Source organism: Rhinopithecus bieti, unplaced genomic scaffold (genome assembly GCF_001698545.2).
Source record: "Rhinopithecus bieti isolate Rb0 unplaced genomic scaffold, ASM169854v2 scaffold_19, whole genome shotgun sequence".
In the NCBI taxonomy this organism is placed as follows: domain Eukaryota; kingdom Metazoa; phylum Chordata; class Mammalia; order Primates; family Cercopithecidae; genus Rhinopithecus; species Rhinopithecus bieti.
This window is the reverse complement of record NW_016803360.1, coordinates 1,769,513-1,782,210: the sequence shown is the minus strand read 5'-3', so window position 1 is coordinate 1,782,210 and position 12,698 is coordinate 1,769,513. Positions and strand designations below refer to the sequence as shown.

At 32.8% G+C, this 12,698-nt stretch overlaps 1 protein-coding gene across 2 annotated transcripts in view; it reads left to right on the top strand.

Moving 5' to 3' along the window:
* The window catches only part of THEMIS (thymocyte selection associated), a 230,696-nt gene that overhangs the window by 10,544 nt on the left and 207,454 nt on the right, over positions 1-12,698 (top strand). For both annotated transcript variants that reach the window (XM_017879657.1, XM_017879648.1), the window contains exon 2: positions 6,685-6,924. In XM_017879657.1, coding sequence (XP_017735146.1) covers positions 6,834-6,924 — 91 coding nt within the window. In that variant the 5' untranslated portion in view covers positions 6,685-6,833. The remainder of the gene's footprint in view (positions 1-6,684; positions 6,925-12,698) is intronic.

Sequence of the window (12,698 nt, the reverse complement as noted above, 5' to 3'; positions counted from 1 at the left end):
AAAAAAAAAAAAAAAAAAAAAAAAAAAAAAGAAGAATGTACAGATGGTTGGAGACAGAAGAGAATGGTGATCAAGGTATTTCTAACGGAAGCCATTTATGGCATTGGGAACATTGATGGTGGGTGTTCTATGATTTAGTTAATCACACACCCTTTCCTTCTCTTTTGGGTAATTAGCTCACTTATTTTCTTTGAGATATTTCCTTTTCCAACTTTTTTTGTGATTTAGCTGAGATAAGTGCCTAATAAAATCCAAAGTAGAGCCCATGAACCTGAAATGATGGCAAATTAGTGTATTTCATTTTCTAGTCATGATGATTGGCTGAGACATATACCTGTGAGCCAAGTTGGATCAATCAGAGCTTATCCTGGGACTTTTCCCAGTATGACTAGGAGAAAGTAGTCTCTTCCATTGTGCTTGAATTTATGAGATACAAATCTTGAGCTGCCAGGTGTCACACAACAGCAGGATCTCCCCAAAATGTTGCTCATGCAAAAAAAAAAAAAGCCAAGCCTAATGCCCTAATGATATTGTATGATTCCCCAGAACAAGTTTATTTTGTAGGTAGAAATACTGTAAACCTTTCAATGATGAACCAATAAATGGCACATTTTGGTTAATCCAAAATCACAGGAATGATTCCTATAAGCCTATTTTTTTCTTCTTTAGAAATAAACAATGAAAAGAAAGTTTCAGAGAATGAGTGATTTAGATTCCAGTTAGAATAACCTCTAAGGTTTCTTCTTCTTTCTTTCTTTCTTTTTTTTTTTCTGATATTATCTACTTGGAGATAAGGGTTTATTCTTTTCTCAGAGAAATATTACATTACACTCAGATATTATAATATAGTTTTAAGCCTCTACTATTGAAGTTTATTTCTCCGCTTGTGATTATTATTATTATTATTATTATTTTTGACATTCACCCAGTTCTGCTTACTTTTTAGGAAAGCAGCTATAGATAATTTAGCAAAGGAATTGGTATCTTATGTAAAGTTTGCTTTGAGCCATTTTTCTTTTTCTTTTCAACAATACTTCTCTTGGGATAGAAATCATTGGCACTAATGATGCTAACCATAACTTAATCATAATTTGATGGTCAAGTCCATGTCTGTTCTTTAGTGGAAATTTTAAGAAGATGCATTAAGTAGTAGCAAGCCTGGTGTGAGGACAAGATTTTTTTTTCAATAGGAACTTCCCTGTTTGAATTATTAGGGTAATGTGAAATGCATTTTTTTTTTCTTTTCTTTTCTCCTCCTTTTTTTGGTCATTAAAATAATAAATGCTTCAGTTGATGGTATAAATAAATCTTTGTGTGTATCTGATTATATCTAAATGTGAAATTGCTACGTCAAATTGATTTCAAGATAGATCACAACAGTTTGTAGTACATATGAGTGACTAAATATTGCACTGTTAACAGTATGAATTTTATGAATTAAATATTTGCTTTTCTGTCAGTTTGGTTTTACTCTGATTCCGTTCATTTGATTAATTTTGCTTTAGATATTTTTAAGCTATATTATTTAAAGCTGTGAATTTTCTTCAAGAATTGGTTGGCTTTTCATTATTAAACAAATAACCTTATTATCTTTTATAATCCTTCTTTTCTTTAAATCTAATTTATCTAATATTGATGTAGTTTCACGAGCTTTCTTTTACTTAATGTTTTATGGTATATATTTTCCCATTTTTTCATCTTTAGACTTTCTATAAACTTGTAATTAAATTGTATATTTTAAGTAAATTTATGTGTTTAAATGTTATCTGCCAACGTTAGTTTATTATTTGAACTATTAAACTATTTACTTTTTATTTGTATATTTATTTCATTTCAATTATTTTAAGAGTATAATTGAGTTTATGTATACCATCATACTATATGCTAGCAATTTTGAGGTTCTTTTTCCTTTCTTTCTCTTCTTTTTTGGATTAATTTTATCATCCATTTACTACATTTTAGTGGCTTTCCTGGAAATTACATGTGTTTTCATTCATTTAACTCTAGTATTAAACATTACTTTTGCAACTTCTCTAGAAGTCTAGTGCTTTAGAACATTTTAACTTCATTATCAGTTTTGCTTTTGCATTACTGCTATGTTTTACAATATATTTCATGAATTTTATATAGTGCAAATATATTCCAAACTCCATAAGCCATTAATTATTGTTTTGGGAACTCAATATATTCAATTCACTGACATATTCACCCTCTTCATTCCTTCCTGTGGTCTTGATTTTCTGTCTGAGATCATTTTACTTTCGCCTGAAGAACACCCTTTATAGCATTGCTTTTAGTGAGAGTTTACTGGTGATGAATTTTCTTAGTTTTTGTTTGTCTGAAAATGTCTTTATTTTGCTGTTGCTTTCATGCTCTTCTGGATTTAGAATATCGAGTTGGTAGTTATTTTCTTTCAGCATTTTAATGATGCTATTCCACTGTTTTCTACCCTTATTGGTTTTTGTTAGTAAGTCAGCTATCATCTTATTGGTGATCCTTTGAAAGTGATGATTTCTTTCCTTCAGAATGCGTTTAAGACATTCTCTTTGACGTTGGCTTTTTGACGTTTTAGTATGATGTTCCTTAGTGTGCCTTCTTTTGCATTTATCCTCCTTGGTGGTGTTGGCAGGTCTTGAATCTGTGGATTGATGCCTTTTTCAGCTTTGGAAAATCTTCAGCTATTATATCTTAAAATATTTCTTCTCCCACTATTATTTCTCCTCTCATGTTGGGACTCAGTTTACATGTAAGATCTTTCCACTATGGCTGAAATATCTCTCTGGAGAGAGAGATAGAGAGAGAGAGAGAAAGAGAGAGAAAGAGAGCAGATCTTTCCTATGCTGCCATTTCCAGTTCAACAATCCTCTATTACTGTATGTCCCATTTGCTGTTAAAACCAATTATTGAATTTTTAATTTCAGTTACTGTATTTTTTAACTCTAGAATTTTCATCTGATACTTTCTATAGATGGCAGTTCTTTTCTCTTTCTTGTCTTCTAGTTTTGACTATGTTTATCAAAATTACCTTAAATTGCAGGACTAATAATTCCAATATCAGAATCACCCCATGAGTTTGTTTCTGTGGTCTCCCTTCTCTCTGTCTTTCTTTGTCCTATCTTTTGGCATTCCTATTCATTTCATACTTAATTATAGATGTTGTATTTTTAAATATTATAGAAGTTCTGGCTGCTTTTCCTCAACAGGAGGATTTACATTTGCTTCTATCTGGCAGCGAGAATAGGGGCAGACCACTTTAATCCAATGAGGGATTGAGTTCATTTTAGTCTAAGCTTCAGTTTTTGTAAAGCTTGTTCTATTTATAGGCAACCCTTTCTCTTAGGAAGCAGCCTTCAGGAGCCCCAACTGAGAACATAAGCATTCTCCTACTTATACTGCTCCCTCCTTGGCTGGCCCTGGCTTCCCAGTTCTGCAAGACTGCTGAAAGCACTCCTTGGCTTCTTCAGCTTCATACCAATCATGCTCTTGTTTGTGTCTCATACAATCAACCCTGTAGTGCTTTCAATGGGCAAAATTTTTTAAGGAGAAAAAGTGGTGCTGAGCAACACATTTCTCTGGCTTTGCCTGGAGGACTTGCTAAGTCCCAAAGTCCAATTTCTTTTGGTCTCTTTTGCTGTGTGAAACTGCCAAATACTCAACTCAGGTTCTCTCCTCCTGAGCCACCAGTTTTTGCTCTGCTTCTCAGACTCTCTCGGTGCCAATTACTAACCCATAAAAGCCTTGAGGGAAAAAAAGTGCAGAATATGGAGTTCCTCTAATGGTTCTGCTCTGCTTTACAAGATCTTGCCTCTCATGTTCTGCACCCTGACAGCTCTCTTGTTTCTTAAAACAGCTTTTTAAAAAAGTATACAGCTCTTCCAGGTGCCTTTAGTAGGAAACGTGGTCAGATACAATCATAGCCAGAAGTAGAAGTCTTTGAATATTTTTATTTTGCATATTGACTAATAAGTGACCTTTACACACCTAAACTGTTGTTTATTTGAAATATATGCTTTTTTTTTTCTATTTTGTTCAAACTCCTTTTGATTTACAAGAGAATTTCATAAGTTAGTTTTCAAATATATTATTAGTTTTTTCCTTGAAGACTTCAATTAGTACTCAAAATAGTTATTTTCTTACCCTTTTCCAGCCATTTTCCTATTTTCCCCTCTGGTTTATTTTATTTAAATTTAATTTTAAAATTTACCTAACTTTAATTTTGCTGCATGGAAAGTTAGGAAAAAATTTTCCTCCCAATTATTTAACAACCGTTTGTTGAAGAAAGACATTCTTTACCCACTGCCTTGGAATTTTACCTTTTTCAAATAGTAAATTATTATTATGCAGTCTGGTTTTTTTTTTTTTTTATTTTGAATTCGCGTTAATCTATTATTATACCTATAATGTGCTGTTCTAATGACGGAACTTCAGTAATTCATTTTACTACCTGATGCTTCAAGTACCTTCTCATTGCTCTTCTTTGTCAACCTTGTCTTGGCTGCTCAAATCAGGATTTTTTTGCCTGTGTGTCACAAGTGATTATGATCTGGTCTAAAGCAGTAGTAGTGGGGATATAGAGCAAGACAGAGTGAGTGGTACTGAGTATTGTCATCTATAGGGCCTGATGGACTTAACGGGTGGAGAAAAAAAATGGCATCTCACATGATTCTAAGCCTTCCGGCTTGGGAAACTAAGAGAATAGTAATGTCATTAATTAAGATTGAGAATACAAAGAAGAAGATTATCACAGAGGGAGTGTCATCTGTTGCAAGAGCAGAAGCAGATGGAGCCTAGTAATTGTAAGAGATTGCTGATACGAAATGGCTGTTTGGCTAGTAGGATAGAAATTTGACTTGGGAATATTTAAAAAAAAAAGTGAAATCCAGCTTACATTAGATATCAAATGAAATTTATTGTGGTATCAATTCTAACAGATTCATGATTTTTAAGGAGCAGTCCACAGAAGCCTCTTTCATATATTCATCCACGTGAAATACACTACTAGGCTGTAAACTGTGGGGAGGGGTATGGAAGGCAGACAGATCAAAGGTAGGAAATTTTTGGACAAAAAGGTTGCAAATGAGGAATTTGAATCTAACAATAGTAAGCCTGTTGATGTGGTCAATCGTACATTCTACTTTTATAAAGAAAGAAATAAAGCTGGACAGATTATTGAAAATGCCAAATAGGATTATGAAGAGTTGAAACAGCTTTATAAGCTCCATATCAAAACTAGGCAGTATTTATCTTTCTAGGTCATTTACATGATGGCCATGGTAGAACTGAGATGTCCCCTGACCCTCTGTATCTGTCTATGTTCTCTGCAGCCTAAGGCCAAAACAGTTCATAGACAAGAGTCTGGAGTTTAGTTACTAAAGAGAATGTGTAGCTTCCTGAAATCTTTCAAGTGTATACATACCAACCACTATTCTTTTTTTTTTTTTTTGAGATAGGTTCTTGCTCTGTCATTCAGCCTGGAATATAGTGGCATGTTTACAGCTCACTGTAGCCTCAAACTCCTGGGTTCAAGTGATCCTCCTTCCTCATCCTCCTCACAGCTAGGACTACAGGCATGTGCCACCATGCCTGGCTAATTTTTTAAATTTTTTCGTAGTGACAAAGTCTTGCTATGTTGCCCAGGCTGGTTTTGAACTCTTGGGCTCAAGCAATTCTCCTACCTCAGCCTCCTAAAGTGCTGGGACTACAGGTATGAACCACTGTACCCAGCCTCAACCAATATTCTTTGACTTTACCTTAAAGAAACTTAGGAACTACCACTTTTAATTGTACATATTCTAAATATTGTTTCAGTTACATGCAAAAAATAGAGAGGAACAGGATTTTGAAGAGATCGATGTTCATGAGGTTTCTCCTGCTTCCTTTGATGCTGGTAATTTCTCCTCCTAAATTTCAACAAGATCAGAATTGTGCAATTGTGAACTTGGAAGAAATTACAAGATTGATTGGACTCTTCTACTTCATCTCCATTTAGTAAATAAAACAAATGAAAATCAGAAAAGACAAGGCTGAAGTTAGCCTGTAAATCAAAAGCAGAACTAAACCCAGAAAACCCAGGTTTCCTGACAAGTAATTTTAATACTTTCTACTATAGTGTAGAGATTAGAAAACTCATTTTAACATACTTTGTTAATTTACTGTATCACTTTGCATATTCTATCCCTACCCTACCCGCCTTTAAGATTCAGCAAAATTTTTAATGTGGAAGAATAAAAAGTGGTTTCGATACTCTCTCCAGAGTATACTATCAGAATTCTAAAAAGAGCTGACACAAAGCACTTTTATTACCAATTTTAATGTAAAGGCACTGACAGTATGCAAATAAGGCACAAAGCCAAGCTTTAGAAATGAACTAGAGAGATAATGAATTCACATGGTGCCATTTTTAAGATTAGACTTTAGTCCTATGTTCCTGTTCTTTGTTGGTGGGCAAGTCACAAGCAACTCTGACCTCAGTTTTGCTACCATAGTAGATGCGCACCTGGATTAACAACGGACAGAATGAGTTACTTAGCACGTCTCATTTTTTGGGCAGTGTCTGTTCACCCCACCCCCATCCTGTTCAACTTCAATGTCAGAAGGAAATGAAGCCACAATGTGAACAAAAAGAGCTGTAACATTTTTTGTCTCCTGCCTCCTCCCTCCCTCTTCACTGTCCTCCCTATATAGAGCTACTCCACCCCACTCTGGCTGTGGTGTGACATTCCTGCCTGCCTGAGGAAGAAATGGTGAGCAGGGGCTCTAATTGCAGACAAGTGTCACCTAGAAGCCACAAGTTTCTGTGAGCACCAGGTCTACAAACTACCCAAGGCATAGCAATGGCATTATCACTGGAAGAATTCGTCCACTCTCTTGACCCCAGGACCCTACCCAGGGTTCTAGAAATCCAGGCAGGCATCTATTTTGAAGGTAAGCACTCTTCAATACCTTTACTGGCTAGAACATTCTTGTAAAGTATACACTCTTGAAAATTGGAGGGGGGGAGTTTTAACAGCAAATATGTGAGTTCTGGTAAAGGAAAGGCGATCACAAAAGAGAGAAAGTAATGAACTGACCAATGAATGGTCAAAAGCCAATGGTGTTGGAGAGGGGAGAAACTAGACAGGACTCTAGGATAGACAGAAATAAGAAACTGAGTGAAGATTCTTGAGCTTTCTGTAGGCCTTGAATGGTGAACTATTTCTACCTTTGCTTCGAAATTGGTTGCAATCAAGAATAATAAATTTAGTTAACAACATTTATGTTTCTACAATATAAAAAATAAAATTGAGCTTGCTAAAACAAAAACAACTATCAAAGGCACAGTGTTTTGGAAGAAGTATTTCCAAATATTTCCCAAACTTTTAGCTTCTAAATGTTGCTTATACCAATGTTTTTCTCACTCTGTAGTGGCCTAACTCTGAATTCCTTAAATAATGAACATTTTAATTTGAAGGTATAGAAATTATTACTACAAGATAATTTTTAAAAAATTGATGTAGAAAACTCAGAGTTCAATTAACTTATTGAATAAGATAGTGAGTTTTGGTGTAACTTACTATGTTAATTCAGGTAAATGAACATTAAAATCTCCAATATACAACCCAGAATCTTTACATGGTTAGTTTGAATATACAGAATACAATGAATAATTTGTAGGTGATTTCTGGCCTCAAGAGTGGTAGAACTGAAGTAATTGTAGAATCAGATCAAGACAAAACTACCAGGAAAATAGTTTTGGTAGGCAGGTCTTTCCTATTCATAGACAAAATAATGTATTACATGTTATGTTGCAAAGTAAAAGAAAGATTAACATGTCAGCTCCAGTTTATACACACACACACACACACACACACACACACACACATACTTGCAGGTGATGAATTGATATGGGCTGTTACCAGCTTAGCATACAGTTTTATTTAACTAATTTGTAAGCTGATTTTTGGAATCAGACTATGTTTTGCCATGTGTAATCATATTATCAGTGTCTCTATTTCTAAGCCAGCCCCAAATCATTTTTGGTCTCATGGTTTGTGTTTTTTAGGCTTTATGTAAAAAGTCTTTCTTTATGTCTACTTTAAAAAGATATTTTCCTATATTGTTTTTTATCAATTTTACAATTTTATACTTTGTATTTAGTTTTCAGTCTATTTGGAGGACACCTATGAATTGTACAGGGATCAAATTTTAGTTTTCTTTATACAGTTCACTTGATTTCCAGGTACCATTCGCTAAGCTGACAATCTTTCCGCCATCGATTTTTGTTGCCTCCTTTAAAGCATATTATGTGTTCACCTCTGTATCAGTTCACCTCTGTACCAAACACACTATTTCTGTAACTATGGCCTTGGAATACGTGTTAATATAGAAATGATGTATAGACCAATCCCTGTTTTCAATCCTTTTTTCCTAAATTGGCTTAGATATTCATAGACTTTAAAAAAGTTTTTATAGATACATAATATATATACATATTTATGGGATACATGTGATATTTTGATACAGTGTATAATGATCAAGTCAGAGTAATGGGGTTATTACTCATCACCTCAAACCTTTACCATTTCTTCATGTTAGGAACATTCCAATTCCACTATTCTAGTTATTTTAAAATACACAGTAAATTATTTTTAGCTATAGTCACCCTATTGTACTACCAAACACTAGATCTTATTCCTTTTAACTGTGTTTTTGTACCCATTAATCAACCAACCCATCTCCATCCCCCTCCTACTACCCTTCCCAGCACTTTGTAGCCATCATTCTACTCTCTGTCTCCATGAGAGCAGTTTTTTTTTTTTTTTTTTTTTTTTTTTTTAGCTCCCACAAATGAATGAGAACATGTGATATTTGTCTTTCTGTGCCTGGCTTATTTCACTTAACCTAATGTCCTTCTATCCATGTTATTGCAAATGACAGGATTTCCTTCTTTTTTGTGGCTGAATAATATTCCACATTTTCTTTGTCTATTCATCTGTTGATGGACATTTCAGTTGATTTCATATTTTGGCTATTTCTTTTGGAAATATACCCAGCAGTGGGATTACTAAGTTGTGTGTAGTTTTTTTTTTTTTTTTTTTTTTTTTGTGAAAACTTCACACTGTTTCTCATAGTGACTATACTGATTCACATTCCCATCATCGGGTATAAACGTTCCCTTTTCTCCACATCCTCTCCAACATCCATTATTTTTTATCTTTTTGATAAAAGCCGTTTTAACTGAAGTGAAATAACATCTCATGACTTTTTAAATGAGTTTTTATTAAATCAATTCATTCTGTAAGAAATCTAAATGGGATTTTCATTGGATTTATTGATTTGGTAGATTAATTTGGAAGGAATTGACATTTTATGTTGTTTTAAGAAAGAACATAGAATGTCCCTCTGTGTGTCCAGACTGTCTTCTTCATACCTTATTATTTTACTACTATGTTATACTTCAATTAAGAGGGAAAAAAAGTAAATACCTTGTTCATTCTCACAATGTAAACACATTAATGTAACCACCACCCTGGTCCAGAAATAGAAAATTCAAAGTATTCCAGAAGCCCTATCCTGTGCTCTTTCTCAGTCATTATCTACTATCTCCCTCAAGGGTAACCATCATCATGACTTTTGTCCATTTATGACCCTTACATAAATGGAAATTATAGTATGTGTTCTTTTCTGGTTAGTATATCTATTTAACATTATATTTGTGAAACTAATCCATGCTGTTTTATATAGTTCATTCATTTTCAGTATGTATGTTATTCCGTTGGATGAATATACTACAATTTATGTATTAATTCTACTGCTAATAGGCATTTGGATTATTTCTGGCTTGGAGTTTCCAGTAATTTTGTCATGAAAATTCTTGTACATGTGCACCTACATGTATATATATTAAATAGGGCATAAAAGTAAGTGGGATTGCTATGTCATATTGTATGTGTACATTCAGCCTTGGAAGGTAATGAAAAACAAGTTTCTTAAGTAATCCAATTTACTTTCCTACAAGTGGTATATGTGTGTTCCAATTAACTCATATGCTTAGTAACACGACATTATCCGTCTTCTTAATTTTAGTCATTCTGGCAAGAGTATAGTGGTAGCTCATGGTTTTAGTTTTCATCTCCCAGATGACTAATAAGATTGAGCACCATTTCATATATTTCTTGGATTTTTGGAGATACTCTTTTTTGCAGAGGTGGTTTATATCTCTTGCTCATTTTTCTGTTGAATCTTACACATTTTTGTTATTGATTTGATGAAGTTTATGTGTATATATATTTGGGACACTTAATCTTTGTCAGTTTTCTGTGTTGCAAATTACTTTCTGAGTCTATAGCTTCATCTTTTATTTTCAAAATTGTGTCTTTTAATGGATGAAAGTTTTCCACTTTAGTGTTAGTGTAGTCAATTTTTATTTTCCTTTTTCTGTGTTGTCAACAATTTTTTTCTTTACCTTGAGTTCATGAAAATATCTATTATCTTCTAGAAATCCTATTGTTTACCCTCACCTTTACATCTGCAGTCTACCTGGGTTTATGGTTTTGTATATGGTTTGAAGTTGAGAGCAATATTTATTTTTCTCTTCTGTAGAGTCAATTGGTGCGGTGACATTTATTGAAAAGCTGCCTTTTTCTATCATCTTACTCTGTTAACCTTACTCAGAAATAGTGTCTGTATATGCCTGGGTCTTTTCCCTTTTATGCTGTTCTATTCATCTACTGCTATCCTTATATCAATGTTTCCTGTCTTAAGTAATGTGGATATGCAATATCTAATATATAATTTCTAGTAGATTATATATAATAATATGCTACAGAGCCATGGTTCTGAAACTTGGTTGTGCATTAAAAATACTTGGATTGATTTTAAAATATAAATGCCTAGGTTTCTCCTCAAGAGATAAAGATGTAATTGTGTAAAAGGTAAGGCATCACCATCAGGTTTTTGAAAATCTTCCTGATGATTATTACACACAGCCAAATTTAATAATTACTACTTTAGAATAAATTCTCTTGATTTATTATTCTCTTTTAAGTTTGGCACTTTGAATTTTCACATACATTTTAGAATTAACTTATCAACTTCCTCAAAAGTCCTCCTGGAATTTTGATTAGCTGTGCATTGGTTTGGAGAAAATTGGCATCATTTTAAATTAAGTCTTCTGACCCACTAATCTGGTATAGCTTTCTAGTTATTTAAGGCTATTTCATTTCTGTCGATAACATTTTATAATTTTTTGTGCAGATCTTATATTTTTTCAGATTTATTCTTAGTAATTTGATTTTTTTCATGCCATTTTAAATGATATCTTTAAAATAATTCATTTTCTCTTTGTTGTACTTATTGAATTTTAAGAATATATCTTTAACTTATTTTGGATATGTTACGTGTACATTTGCGTTGTCTGTGAATACGGATGGATTTTGCTTCTAGTATAATACTGAATAGAGGTAATGATATAAAAGATCTCTGTATTTCATTCATGACCACTGAGAGCAAGTTTCAGTAATTCACCGTTACATATGTTTGTTTTAGGTTAAATTAGTTCTAGTTTTCTAACAGGTTTTAAAAACTTGAATATATGTTTGACATTTATCAAACATTCTCTTTGTAACTTTTATGATAATTACATGGGTTTTTTACATTAAAAAAGTGTTAAACAAGCTTTTAATTGTGGAATACAACCAAATGGGTCATATTTCACTGAATTTGGGTCACCATTTTTTTTTGTTGTTGTTGTTAGAATGTTTGTATCTCTGTTAGGGAATGATATTGGCTTATACTTTTTACATTTTTTGTAATATCCTAGCCAGGTTTTATTATCAAGTTAGTTGAACTTATGGAACTTCTTGGTTAGTCTTTTGTTATTTTCCTAAAGATTTTATGTAACTTTGGTGTTATTTCTCATTTAAATATTTAGTAGAATTTTCAGTGAAGGTCTCCTGAGCTGAGATTTCTAATATAGAAATATTTTAAATTATGACTTCAATTTTTTAATGGTAAAGGATTTTTGTCCATAAGCATAGTTTATCTCTTATTTAAAAAAGAGAATAAAATATCTTCTATGTAATTTATCACAGTTTAAAAAATTGTCTCTATAGAGTTCTTATGTATGCTAGGCTAGTTCCTAGAATGCACACACACAGACTTACATCATGTGTGTATATATATTGCTATATTGAGATCATATTTTGTCTGTTTTCCCATTGGTTGTCACTAAAATGAAGAAATGCAGTTCAATATGATTCGTAGTATTTATAAATTCCCTTGTTAATTCTATCAGTCTATATTTTTTATTTCACTGGTTTTCTTAAATAGATATTAATATCAGAAACATCAAGTTATGTCTCTTTCATACCACAAATGTTTTTTCTTACTTTTTTATTATAGACTGGAGCCTTCAGTATTATATCAAGCAATAGTGGAAATCCTTGTCTTATTCCTAGTCATAAAGAAAATCATCTAAAGTTTCTTGTTAATATATTATGTACTAAATTTTGGTGTTTAATCTTTACTCAATTAAGGAAGTTCCCAACTATTCTTTGCTTTCTAGGTGTTTTCATAATAAATAGGTATTGAACTTAATCAATGCTATTCCTTCATTGATTAAGATAATAAGGTGAATTACTTTCTTTAGTGTGTTTACGTGAGTTAACTTTAAAGATTTTCAAATGTTGGAGGATCCTTTCATATAAATATATATAATA